Raw genomic sequence first — 13,561 nt, forward strand, 5'->3', positions numbered from 1 at the left:
CACGTGCAGATATAGTCTTACAACTGGAAAATCCTGCTAAGTCCCTGCCTAAACATTGTTTTGACCATTCCTTGGTAACGTGTGTTATTTTCCCTGCTTCTAATACCTCCAAAAGCTTTCCATTAAATGCCACCTTCTCTGGTCCAGTCTTTTAAGAATGCAATTCTAACTTTCGCCCAGCCCAGCAAGGCAGGGTCATCATGCCAGAAGGTGGGGACAGAGGCAGTTTTAGGGTAGTGTATGGTTACCCCGTTTCCCGGGGACAGTCCCCGGATTTACAAATCTGTCCCTGGACAAAATCCGTCCCCGGAATGTCCCTGGATTTCATTTAATGTCATTTAATTTATATTTTATTTTAATAAATTTTCATTTAATTTATATTTTAAGTGTTGTAGATTTATGAGTAGGGAATGAATGTTGTGTGATTGGCTCAACGGCACAAGACACATCATACGGGGACTTCTGGTGAGGCAAAATGGCGAGCACCACAGCAGTGAGCAGCTCCTGAAGCCAGCCAGAGCCAACTGCGCTACCAGGCTGGCTCTGGGCTGCTGAGACTGCTGCTGCTGCTACCACTGCTGAGGGGGAACCGGGGACGCCTGGCATGTCAACAGGGGGAACCACTGACACACACACACACACCTGTGACCCAAATGGAGCTGGGAGTGAGAGCGCCTGGCTGACTGCCCAGCGGCACTCTGGGGCCAGTAAAAACCCTGGAGCCGACGCAGGGAGAAGGAGGAAGAGAAGGAAGAGAGAGAAAGAGGAAGGAGAAAAAAGAGGGGGGCTCGACAGAGGAGACCACAGAAGAGAAGATATTATGTCTTTTTTTAAAAAAAAATAATTTTAATAACTTTTTTTTCCTCTTTTAAAAAAAAAAAAAGTGCCCCCAGATTCTTTGAAAAAAGTCTGGTAATCTTAGGGTAGCGCAACCAGTTTGGTCATGTTTATTCAGGAAGCGCTGCAGCAATGTTGCAGAATGGAGCACGAGAGGTGGAGGGCACAAATTTTCAGCGCCGCTGAAATTTGAGAGCCTAAAGTCTACCATTGGTGGGGGTAAGCGGGTAGCTGAGACAGCTTGGCGCTGACTCAGGCCTGAAGTGCCCATTTCTGCCCATCCGTCTCATAAAGAACTGGTTCACACAGTAGGTTGGTTCCATACTTAAGGTTGCAACCCTCACCATGTTTATTCAGTAAGCTCTGCTGAATTCAGTGGGGCTTACTCCCCCTTGGAGACAATCAGTCAGGTTGTGTATCCACAGCAGTGACCAGAGGAGGAATGACCTTTGGGAACAGTGCAGACGGAGGAAACACCATGGTACACCTTTTAAGTTAGTCATGACTACAAGTCCCATTGATTTCAATCTACTCTGTGCATGACTAAATCTGGATTAAATGATGCACACTGGATTAAATGATGCACACTGGATTAAATGATGCACAATGATGCATCTATGTGGGAAATGTCTAGCATAAACAGGGATTTCCATGAGTACAACTACCATTCTTGTTTCAATTTCTTTAATTCTCCGGGTCGTGAGAATTGTCCCTGAGAAACAATGGTGGTATCTGTGGTTCATATGAGAAATTCTCTATCTACAGGGTCAAAACTGGCAACATAGACCAGCCCAAATAGTTTTGTGGGAAGATACCACCCACGTTTTTGATAGGGAGTTAGATTCACTGGCTTTTTATGTTTTCCTACTATTCTGTGGTTTTATGACCATACAGGCTATTTTCACATGTGGATTTTTTTTAAAAGAGGCATACCACTAATCCTACCTTGGAAAACTAATCTTTGGATGCCTTTTCTCTTTTATTGTCAACTCCTTACACCTGTGAAAAGGAGATCTTGCCGATATAAGGAGAAAACTCTGTGCTATATTTAAATTATGTTGCCTTCCTTTGAATTTGTGCAGTTACACAGCACTTGAGCTGGGAGGTGGGGGAGTTAACTACAGGCATGTCTCTCCGACAAATTTAAACAATCACTTAACTGTTTCAGTTCCCAACTAAGAAATCATGGAAATTCTAGTTCAATTAAGGAGCTATCAATTGCCTTAAGTCTCTTACAAAACCAACATTTGCAAAGTTGGGTGGGGGAAGGAAACATTAGAAGTCACACTGTTAAAACCAAAAACCAAAACCAGATTAAGCCTTCAATGCATGTAGATGTGCATCTCGATGACAAGACTCACCCCTTGGCATGTCCATTAGATGTACGGTTCACTTTGATGAAATCATCAAGATCTTGGTGTCTTAAAGAGGAAAGAAACACAAAGGAAGGTTATGGTCAATGTACCGGACCTTTTAGGTAGCGTAGGGACCGAGGAGGAAGGGGAGAAACCACCACAGGTCCCTTGCATCACATCCAAAACTTTAGGACCTAAATGCCATGGATTCAACCACAGCCACCTGACACCAGCGCAACTTTGCATGAGTAAGAAAGCGCAACAGAAGGGGACCGGTAGTGATTTCTCAAAAAATGCTCTGTCCCATTTGGCCTTGCAGAATCTTCAACTTTGCTTCTTGCAGCGCAAGCCTCCCTTAGAATTAGACTGCCCCACAAACCACGGACTTGCTTTGAACCACAGACTTGAAACAAGAGTTTGTATGACAGGGGCAGGGAGATTTATATGAATGTAGTCTTGATCCAATGGCTTTCCAGGGTCTGGAATATATGCCAGAGGGTCCTGCTTCTCTTGGACCTCCTCTGAGGAGACTTCAGGTTCAACGTCTGGATGGGACTGGGCAGTTACTAACCTCAGCATGTTACAGATTCTGGGAGCAGATTGGCAGGGTAGGGGGAGGATTGTCAGAAGAGAATTTCATAGCATTAGATCATTCATCCTTTGCTTGGAATCCAGTGTTTTCCTTCTAATTGATTAAACTGCTTTATGAAATCGTTCTTGGCATTTATCCCGTGCCCTCTCCACAGCTTAAACTTCGGAAATAAATTAAGTGGTAAAGAAACTTCCAAGACTTACCCTTTATCACCTTTATCGCTTTTAGTTTTGACTTGGATAAGATTGTCCAGCTCTTGACTTCTTTAAACAAAATCAGTGGGAACAAGTACAGAGATATTTCATTTCTTAACGATGATTTTGATATTGAAACTAAATAAATCACACAAAATATCTTACAGCTGGAGTATATCCATGGCAATTTATAATTAAGATAGATTTGATTTTAGGCAACAACAACAAAAAAGTCTCTCAACTGGAACCTCATAATGTCCTGCATAAATAAATACTATGTCTTGTTCCTTAATAGACTATTTATCACATTTGTATCTCGCCCTTCCTCCACAGAATTTGAGACAACAAGGTCCTCAACTTCTACAGGTCTGATGACATCCAACTTTAAGACTAGGGCAATGGCATTTCACTAAGGGAGATCCAAGATGGGGTGATGGATCTAGTGGGCAGAGATCTTAGGTCAAGGGATGGCTGGAGTCCAATTCTCAGGTGCCACCTATGGGTCCTTTGAGGGTTGGAGACTGCATGTCAACTCATTCCCAGCAGCTAGCTTAACAACTATACCCCACTCCCAGGTGAGCATTGTAGGTGCTCACAGATGGTCAAGGTGATTAGCTCTCTCGGACATCCTTTCCACTCAGGTACCCCAGGAGGTAGCTCTTCTGTCAGCAGATGGGCTGCCAGGTCCTTCCTATGTGTACCAAAATTCATGTAGCCTGATTAAACCAATTTTTCTCAGGTTTGCACGAAAGAGATGCCTTCTGCCATTCCAAACCCTGACCTTCAGCTTTGCGTCAGTCAGCAACCCAGGTGACCCTAGTGACACGTTAGTACCTACAGGGTTTTTCATGTTTGCACTTAGCTGGCCAGCTGATTGGGTCTTTCTCTTTGTCCTGAGCCCACAAGTCTTGCAGGATTCACACTGCCTTGCCTAGAGTCTCGTGGTTTGCTAATAAACTACCAGAGGAGCCATCTGGAAGCCTTTCTGGACATTTTGCAGGACCAGGTCTTATTGCTGGAGGAGAGAACTTTGAAGCTATACTGGAAAACAAGCAAACTTAGTGTCTTTCATTGTTTCGGTGTCATGGACTAAGCACATGAGCTGGGCCTTATGATATCCATGCATTATTTATCTTTCTAGTTCTCATTCCCATGCCTTCCCTGCTATGGTCACAATCCATGCCCTCTCCTTCGCTTTATTGAAGCCATAGAGCCTTTCAAGACTTACCCCTGGTTACTCTTATTGCCTTTGGTTTTGACATCAATGAGATCATCCAGTTCTTGGCCTCTTCAGAGATTAAGCAAAATCAGTGGAAGAAAGTACAGAGATATTTCAATAGTCAGCTAGTATTTGACATTCAAAGCAAATAAACCACGTGAAATGAGGCTAAGCCTTCTGCTTCATGCTGTCCTGTATAAATAAGCACTGTGCATCATGTCATGTCAGCATATGTACTATATCTGTAGCCCAGCTTCCCTCCACAGAGCTCAGGACAGCATATACAGGCTCCTTTCTTGACAAGTCTTGTAAGGTTAGTTATGGTGAGATAGTCACTGAGTCCAATCAATGAGCTGCCTAGCCAACTGGGAATTTGAACCCTGGTTCCTTGAACTCACGTCCCCCTACTTCATGTTCACGTTCCACAGTCTGCACAACGTGGAACAACTAGGCTGAACACAACTTCAAACATCACTCTTTAACATCACACATCCTTCTTGCTGGCTTTTGAAGTCACAGACTGCCAAACAAATAAACAAAGACTTCCCAGGTAGTCCCTAGTGAGCTGTTATACATGGCCAGTGAGCTGCATTTAGCTTGACGGGTCAGACGTTGTACGGGCCTGTTCTGACCCAGTTGCCACTGACAGTTGTAAATAAAATTCATCCTATCCTCCTTCAAAGAAGCTCAGAAGAGCAAACATGGTTATCCCACTTTACCCTCAGAACAAGCCTACATGAGGTGCTTAGGATGTAGTTCACACAGTTAGCTCTCATTCTGAAAATGACACATCAAACACAATAGGGCCTACCTCCCAGCTCTCTCTTTTGTCATGGTTTTGTTAGCATCTGATTCACTGGGTTTTGCTGGGCCTGTCTGCCTAAAAAACAGAGAAAATAGGTTCATCTAAATAAATTTGAAAGTTGGGTTGTGCATGTTCAATTATTCAGCTCGCCCAGATTAAGGCGAGAAACCAAACTGATATTCCAGAGAAGTTAGAAAGATTCATCTTGACACAGTTCAAACTCTGACAATACAAAGTCTAGCAACTGCTTGGATATGTGCCGCACAAATGGGTCACTCTGAGAGTTGCTAGTTGCATTGCAGTAAGTTTGGACTGTGCAATGAAGGTTGGCTATCAAAGGAATAGCTAAAAAAAATTACAGTGGTACATCGGGTTACATATATGCTTCAGGTTACATACGCTTCAGGTTACAGACTCCATTAACCCAGAAATAGTACCTCCGGTTAAGAACTTTGCTTCAGGATGAGAACAGAAATCGTGCTCTGGTGGCGCGGCAGCAGCAGGAGGCCCCATTAGCTAAAGTGGTAATTCAGGTTAAGAACAGTTTCAGGTTAAGAACGGACCTCTGGAAGGAATTAAGTACTTAACCCGAGGTACCACTGTATTGTAGTGACTTAACCAGGTCAAAACGAAGTGATTATGAGAGAGAACTGAATAGCATCTTCTTCTGCAGATACCTATTATAATAATCCACCATAGCTTCTGCAGAAATGCTAAGAAGCATTTATCACAAGTTAAACACACACATGCACACATGATTATTTTTTATTATTAAATTTGCATACCACCCTTCAGGGCTCAGAGTGGTTCACAGGATAAAATCAGAATATAAAATAACAAAATACATAATCAAAATAAAAACAAGAACAACCCAAGAACCCCTAATAGGGACCAGAAAGGAATGCAAAAACTACAAGTGATCCCTGCCATTCTCCCATGCCTGTCTTGCAGTTTTATTTATATAACTGCTTATAAGAGTTAACCCAAAAGCTAATACTTTGAAAGAGGAGGTTACATCATTGGAAGTTGTGTCTCAAGAGAATATTTTTAGAAAAAGCATTGTAAAGGACAGATCAGGCTGCTCTCTCCGAGATAAGGCTATACTGAGTTCTGATCACACCAGGTCAGTAGCAAACATCTAAATGAGATATTGCCAAGTTTGTTTGGTGGGTTCAGGGAGATGTTAGATATAAAAGGAAACATTTTCCCCAAACTCTTTTGACAAAGACTGCATAAGCAATGCACATTGCACTCTCAAGCTACTTCATGGAAAAGCACTTTGAGACATTTAATATAATGAGATGCATTCAGCTAAGTAGTCCCATGCCTGCCAGAAGAAACCTACACAAGCACAATAAAGCTTCCCTCCCTCCTCCATGAAACTGGCTCTGGGGGTGTCAGAAGACGCCCCCCCCCCCGAACAGCACACAGGGGGAGAAGAGAGCAGATCATTCCATCAAGCAAGAAGAATCTGCTTAGCGCTACACTGAACCCCACCCATTAGGAACAGGCAGAAGCAGGAGAGACAAAAATGTAGAGATGTTCAGTTTCATACAGTGAGGAAATAACACAAGAAACCTCCAGGCTTCTATAGAACCCTAAATGTAAACAAGGGCCTGTGTACATAAATTTGTGCAATATGTGTTGTGATCTGCCCACCATTAAAAAGTATTGGGTGGGTTGCATGAACAGGGTTTGTGTAGACCATGGGTAGGCAAACTAAGACCTGGGGGCTGGATGTGGCCCAATCGCCTTCTTAATCCGGCCCGCGGATGGTCCGGGAATCAGCGTGTATTTACATGAGTAGAATGTGTCCTTTTATTTCAAATGCATCTCTGGAGCATTTGTGGGGCATAGGAATTCGTTCATTTTTTTCTTCAAAATATAGTCCGGCCCCCCACAAGGTCTGAGGGACAGTGGACTGGCCTCCTGCTGAAAACGTTTGCTGACCCCTGTAGACTCCACACTGTATATAGCATTTGCACAGAAAGGCTGAGTTCCCATAAAAGTTTAGAAGGGTGAGAGACAGTATAGAGCTCAAGACTCGCTTTCTCATCTTGTAACATGTATGACCCCTTTGCATTAGAACTATGTGTCAATCGGCTCAGTGACTGAAACATCTAGTGAAGATCTCAAACCGCAAGCAAGATCAAGCAAGACCAGATTTTTCATGGAAGCCGTTTACCATTTCTGCAGGATGAATCACTAAGTGATATATGTGAATGTGCACTCCAGCCATCTCAACATCTAACCCAGCCAACTCAGGATGAAACACTGCCACTTTCCAGGCTTTTCTGATTTGTCTAATAAATCACTGCCCCTCTTTTCCTCGTGGATAAAACTTAATGCTGATTGAGTTGGCTACAAGTCAGATCCCCATCCAGAAACTGCAACGCAAGGTGCCAAGAATATTTAAATAGGATTTCAGACACAGGAACATCTCACAGGAGTCCAATGGCTGAGAGAACTAACAGTAAGTGCTTAGGATATGAACAGTTGCAGCTGCATGTCAAAATTATGATATTACACTGGAATTTCAGGAACAAAACCCCATCATCTACAGGTATGACAGATGAACATTTGAGACTTTGACACCAGTATCATTGGAGCAGGAAGTACATGAACCATGGTTACAAAATGTGGTTTAGGGGAGAGGCATGTTTACTTTCAAAACCACCAGTGTACTCAAATACTGCTGGCTTTGATGAGCAGCCCATAAATTGAGGAGACCTAGTGGAGCATCCTATAAATATCTCCTCAGAAGGAATTCTCATTTTTCAATTGGATTTACTCCCAGCAGGTAAGTATTAAACATATTTACCATGGAGCAAGCACCAATGGGGACAGGGTGATAACCTGCAGCACAACACGACTGCCAGGGCTTTGAAAAAATGAAGAACCTGAAATGAAGAACATGGGCAGATCCATTCCTCTTCCTGCATGTTCCTTTTATAGATAACAACAACCCAATTCCAAACATCTAGGGCAGGGGTCTGCAACCCGCGGCTCCGGAGCCGCATGTGGCTCTTTTACACCTTTGCTGCAGCTCCAGGGAGGATACTAGCGAGCGGAGGAGGCGCATTGTGCGCCCCGACACTCCCCACTGTGGCGGGCGCTGTACTGGCTGTGACGTCGCATGGGGGCGGTGCGTGCGTTAGTCACGCACCGTCTCAACGTCACCTTCCCGCCCGCTGTCAGATCGGACATTAAGGTAAGAAACAATATATGCAGTGTTATATTTGTTTTAAATGTCGCAATGGTTTTGCGGCTCCCAGTTTTTTCTTCTTCGGAAACGGGTCCAAGTGGCTCTTTTTGTCTTAAAGGTTGCAGACCCCTGGTCTAGGGTCACTGGCCACAATTAATATTCAACCTGACCCTTCTGTGCAAGGCCACACACCTTTGCACCTGCTGAACTTATGTCTGCACACACAAGGCTCTCCAATTTACTCCAACATGCCCACACAATTTCCCTGATGCTGCAGTTAGCCCGTACTAAATGCCAGACAATTTGTATGGAGGAATTAGCTTAAGCTATAAAAGAACCAGCAATAACTATCTATTCCTGTGTGGGAGTTGGCGATGAAAAGTGTAATCTGTCATAATAGAAATCTGTGGCCTCAGCAAAAGAGGATTGCCTTCGAACACGGTGTCAAGAGTGCATCGGTAATGTCTGGATTTGATAGGCCAGGGCTATTTGTGTCCAGGACTGCCCTCACTCACAGGGCAATTTGTAAGCTAGCCAGCAAATGAGGCTGATACAGGAATAGCATTTGTTCAGGACGTCGTTTTCATCTCTGCCAAGACATTGACCAGACAGTGCCAGGCTGATTTAAATTCACCTCACTGAAGGCTGGACCACAAAGAGTTGCCAAGAATTAAGAAACTAAAGAGCACTGTAGCAAACCATGAGAGCACATTTACAGCCTGCCAAAAATACCCCGAGCTGCTGAGTACAGTAATTTTCAGAATTAAACGGATGGGAAGAAGCTGTCTTTCAGGATGTTTTGAGAAGTAGCATGAGCAAACAATTACTGGGAAAGGAACGCCAACTTGCTCAGTTATGCTTTCAGAATAAACATAGCCTACCAGGCTCTCTATTGACTTCACAACTATAAAAAGCACACATCTGAGCACTCCGCAGCAATTCCATAAAACGCAAAACAATTAGATTATTCATACAGAGAAGTCCTTAAAGATGGAACATTTGGCTGCAAAGGTGAACCAGGTGGCGTGCTGGTTTCAAGTTAATTCAAAGAACTATTTCCCCTTGCGTTAGAATGCAACCCACAGGCCAAGAACCATTTATTTGCAGGATCAAAAGGCAGGGAGGGAGTCATAGGAACAAAGGAAGCTGCCATATACTGAGTCAGAACATTTGCCCATCTTGCTCAGTGCTGAATACACTAACTGGCTTGAAATAGGACCGCGTGTTTCCCTCCTCTGCTCCAAATTACACACAGCGCCATTTCCCTAAGAGCTTGCATCACTGAATCCTACTCCGTTCTACCCACCCTGATAATTTTTCCTAGCGTTCATCTTGTCGGATGAATAGGATAGGTAGGCTGGGATGGAATCTATCTTTGATAGCAAGTTCAGACTGATAACCAAAGTATTTCCATAAATACTGCAGGTTATTAGAGGGACAACTGACCCATTTAACAATCAGGTTGTGCAAATCGTTCATTGGTGCTGGTGTGAGCGAAAGGAAGGTAGTGTTAGCATTAATTTCACAGCAAGGACAAAATTTTGGTTTTTGTATTCCCTCCCCCCCCCCCTGCAAATGGATAATACATTTTCGACATCTCCTTCACATCTCTTCTAACATTACTACACTAAGTTGGGTTTTTAATAAAAACCCTTTAAAATAAGTACCGTACTTTTCGCTCTATAACACACACCCGACTATAACACGAACATAGTTTTTAGAGGAGGAAAATCCGTAGGTATGCCACCCGTAGGCATTCCCTCCATAACACGCACAGACATTTCCCCTTACTTTCTAGGAGGAAAAAAGTGAGTGTTATGGTGCAAAAAATACGGTAAATGAACTTAGTGGGTTTAAAGCAAAACAAAAAGAAGTTGTTTCTCTTGACAACAATTAATATGGATGCATCTTTCTGGTGTCATCAACTGGATTTTTGAGCCCCACCTTGCCAGGTGTCAGATTTGCTCCCCTCCCCCGCTGTCTGGGGTCCAAATTCAAGGATGTTGCACCATAATCATGTCTCCCAATTAAGCTTCTCAAGCTGCTTATGGTTTAGATACTGACACAAAATAGCCATATAGCACGGTTACTATAGCAACTTGTAGCTCAGTCAAATACTGTTTCCGCAGCTCTCTACCAATGGTGAAACCGGAGCAGAACGCTTGATATGCTAATAAAAACCACGGAGGAGAGTGAATATGAAATGAGTGAGGAAGGGGATTAGGAAAAGGCTTGAAAAAGTCTTTGTAAGTGGGTAGCGACAGCAGCTTTTCCTAGTTAATTTGCCAATGTTTTATTCTCTAAGATCTCCAGATCTGACAGCAGAAATCTTTAATCAACATATTGTCTCCTTCCTGGAAATATTTCATGACTCAAACTCTTTCAAGAGGGGAGATCCTATTGTATTCCAGTACGTGGGGTGGGATTTATTAAAGACGTCTGGCTATGCACTTTAGACTAGGAATGCACACGATGCCAGAAATAATCTCTAAGATGTGACCCAAGTAAATTAAGACTAGAGTTGCTAGGTTGGAACCCAGAGATTACCACTGTAAACAGACTTTAAGTCTGATGCTGGGATAAGCTGTCAGTTGAATGTTTTCCTCAGACACAGTTGTTTTTGGTCAGACGCTTCTGCGGTATAAATCAGCCTCTGCCAACCTGGTATCTTGTACAATATTGTTGGACTACAACTCCCATCATCCTTAACCACTGGCCATGCTGGCTGGGCACATGGGAGTTGGAGTCCCACAACATCTGGAGAGCAGTGGATTGTGGAAGGATGGTATAAGTAAACTAAGTTGCATTATGATGATATACGGGATCTGTATTTGCCTACTGTATTTCAGCTGCTTCATATGTTTGTATGGTATTCTTTCTCTAAACATCACCTCTCTCAACTTTGACTTTTTCTCTTTCAAAATGTCAGTCTTAATGTCAATCTTCATACGTATCTACAGTTCTCTTGGCATCCCTCCTCTTTCCCCAACTTCCTTACATTTCATGGCTAATTTCTAAAAAGAAGGCAGAGCTCAGATCTGCTGGGAATCTGTTCTTGTCCATCTGGGCTGGGCTGTAGCTACTCTGGGCTGCTTTGTAAGAAAACACATGAATGTATATTGCAGCAAAACTGTGTATCGATGCATATGTCTAATGAAGTGGATGGCTTTTCTACTGTGACGAACAAGCACTTCTGTGGATTGTCTTTGCAGGACCAGGGCCAAAGTGAATAATATAACTTTACCTTCAAAACCGAATATTGAACTACAAATTACACCGAAAGGGGCATAATCAAATCCCAAAGGTTCCTTGCAGAGAAAGCACCTTCAGAAGCAAACCACCTTCACGGGTGAAGTACTGGAGAAAGGGGGAACTTCACCCTTTTCCCCACTGCCACTTTCACACTGGAAATGTCCCCAATCGACCCCTTCCCACATGGTGTTCCAGCTGCATGTTTGCAAGGTATCCCCAGAACATGAGTTATAACTGGACAGGCTAAGGGTTACGCACTTTCTCCCTCCCACTGTTTTCTTTTGCCAAATCCCCGCTCCAAAAGCTACTTTGCCTAGAACAGGCATAGGCAAACTTGGCCCTCCAGATGTTTTGGGACCACAACTCCCATGAGGAGCCACGTCGTCACCCCTAGCTAACAGGACCAGTGGTCAGGGATGATGGGAATTGTAGTCCCAAAACATCTGGAGGACCAAGTTTGCCCATTCCTGGCCTAGAAGAAGCAGAATAAGGTTTTGATGCAATTTTCTTACATGAAGTTTGCCCTGGATTTTGGGGGCACAGGTCACAGGGGATGTATAAAACATTTCAATGCTGTTACTGCTACTTTCCTGCTTACATCTCTTCCGCTGAAATCAGCGGGGCTTATAAGTGTTTTGCTTTGCACCCAGTAGCACCCATCATTGGTTACTGTGTCATCACATAAAACACCAATCATTAATCACACCACTTTATGTTACCTAGTTCTGGCTGGATCGCTCACGGCAGCATTTGACTTTGGAGATGTAATTGGTTCCGATGAATAGATAGTCCTGCAGAATGAAAAGGAAAATTCATTTTTTTTCCAGGACCCCACACTGAAGGGTGTGAGGAAGCTGTGCTCCTCCAGATATTGTTGGGCTATAATTCCCACCAACCTAGGCTGGTTGGGGCTGATAGGAGTTGGAATCCAACAACATCTGGAAGGCCAAAGCTTTTAGACAAACACACACAAAAATGTCAACATGGTAATGGCAGTAATTGCTGTCCCAAACTCAAACATTGCTACTACTTTTGCCGTGATGCGCAATTTGATCAGTGAAGCCAAAAGATGACAAACAGAATCATTCAGCAACCGCATGCCCCCACAAGGTGGACCAGTCTTCTCAATACACTTGCAAAGTACAGTGGTACCTCGCAAGACGAACGCCTCGCAAGACGGAAAACCCGCTAGACGAAAGGGTTTTCCGTTTTGGAGGCGCTTCGCAAGACAAATTTCCCTATGGGCTTGCTTCGCAAGACGACAGCCCATAGAGAAATATCCGGGACAGCGGGGAAGCGCAGCGCGTCTTCCCCACTGTCCTCGGAGCTCCTCCGAAGCTGAGCGGTGGGGCGGGAACGCCTCCTCTCGCCGCCGCCGGGCTTCGGAACGATGCTCCGAAGCCGGGCGGCAGGGCGGGAACACCTTCTGAAGGCGGGCGGGGGGCGAAAGTCTTTGTCCCCCCTGCCTGCCTTCCCAGGGGCTTTTAAATCGCCCCGGGCAGCGGAGAAGTCCTCCGCTGTCCCGGGGCGATTTTAAAATGCCGCCCGCCAGCATTTTAAGATCGCCAGGACAGCGGAGAAGTCCTCCACTGTCCCGGGGTTTTTTAAAATGCTGGGGGTGGGAAGGAAAGCCCTTGTGTCCCCCCCAGCCTTCAGAAGAGGTCCGGGGACAGACTGTCCCCAGACCTGGTCTGAAGGCGGGTTCCCTAGGAACGCATTAATTGATTTTCAATGCATTCCTATGGGAAACCGTGCATCGCAAGACGAAAAACTCGCAAGACGAAGAGACTTGCGGAACGAATTAATTTCGTCTTGCGAGGCACCACTGTAATGGCTGTCTTTCTTTTCTTTTCTCTTTCTTTGGATAACTATGAAATAAACTATAAATAACAGGTGCTGGCCCATACACTATTTCCAAGTTTAAAGTCTAAATACTAGAAACGAAAATACATACATCTTTGGTCCTCCTCCTTTGTTTGAAGTAGTTGAAACTCTGAAGCAACAAACAGACAGACAGACAAACCTCTGGTTAGAAATCATATATACGTTATGATTTCTGTGATTATATAATGGATACTTTCCAAATTCCCTTTTCAGGCAGG

General features: G+C 44.1%; 1 protein-coding gene across 6 annotated transcripts in view; it reads right to left on the reverse strand.

Moving 5' to 3' along the window:
* The window catches only part of SCEL (sciellin), a 57,105-nt gene that overhangs the window by 13,313 nt on the left and 30,231 nt on the right, over nt 1–13,561 (reverse strand). For 5 of the 6 annotated variants that reach the window (XM_082218736.1, XM_082218740.1, XM_082218739.1 and 2 more), the window contains 6 exons: nt 13,414–13,452; nt 12,179–12,250; nt 5,009–5,077; nt 4,207–4,266; nt 2,988–3,047; nt 2,199–2,258 (listed from right to left, as the gene is read on the reverse strand). In XM_082218736.1, coding sequence (XP_082074862.1) covers nt 2,199–2,258; nt 2,988–3,047; nt 4,207–4,266; nt 5,009–5,077; nt 12,179–12,250; nt 13,414–13,452 — 360 coding nt within the window. The remainder of the gene's footprint in view (nt 1–2,198; nt 2,259–2,987; nt 3,048–4,206; nt 4,267–5,008; nt 5,078–12,178; nt 12,251–13,413; nt 13,453–13,561) is intronic. The other variant, XM_082218737.1, reaches the window with a different exon arrangement.

Source organism: Podarcis vaucheri, assembly GCF_965113315.1.
Source record: "Podarcis vaucheri genome assembly, chromosome: 4".
Taxonomy (NCBI): Eukaryota; Metazoa; Chordata; class Lepidosauria; order Squamata; family Lacertidae; genus Podarcis; species Podarcis vaucheri.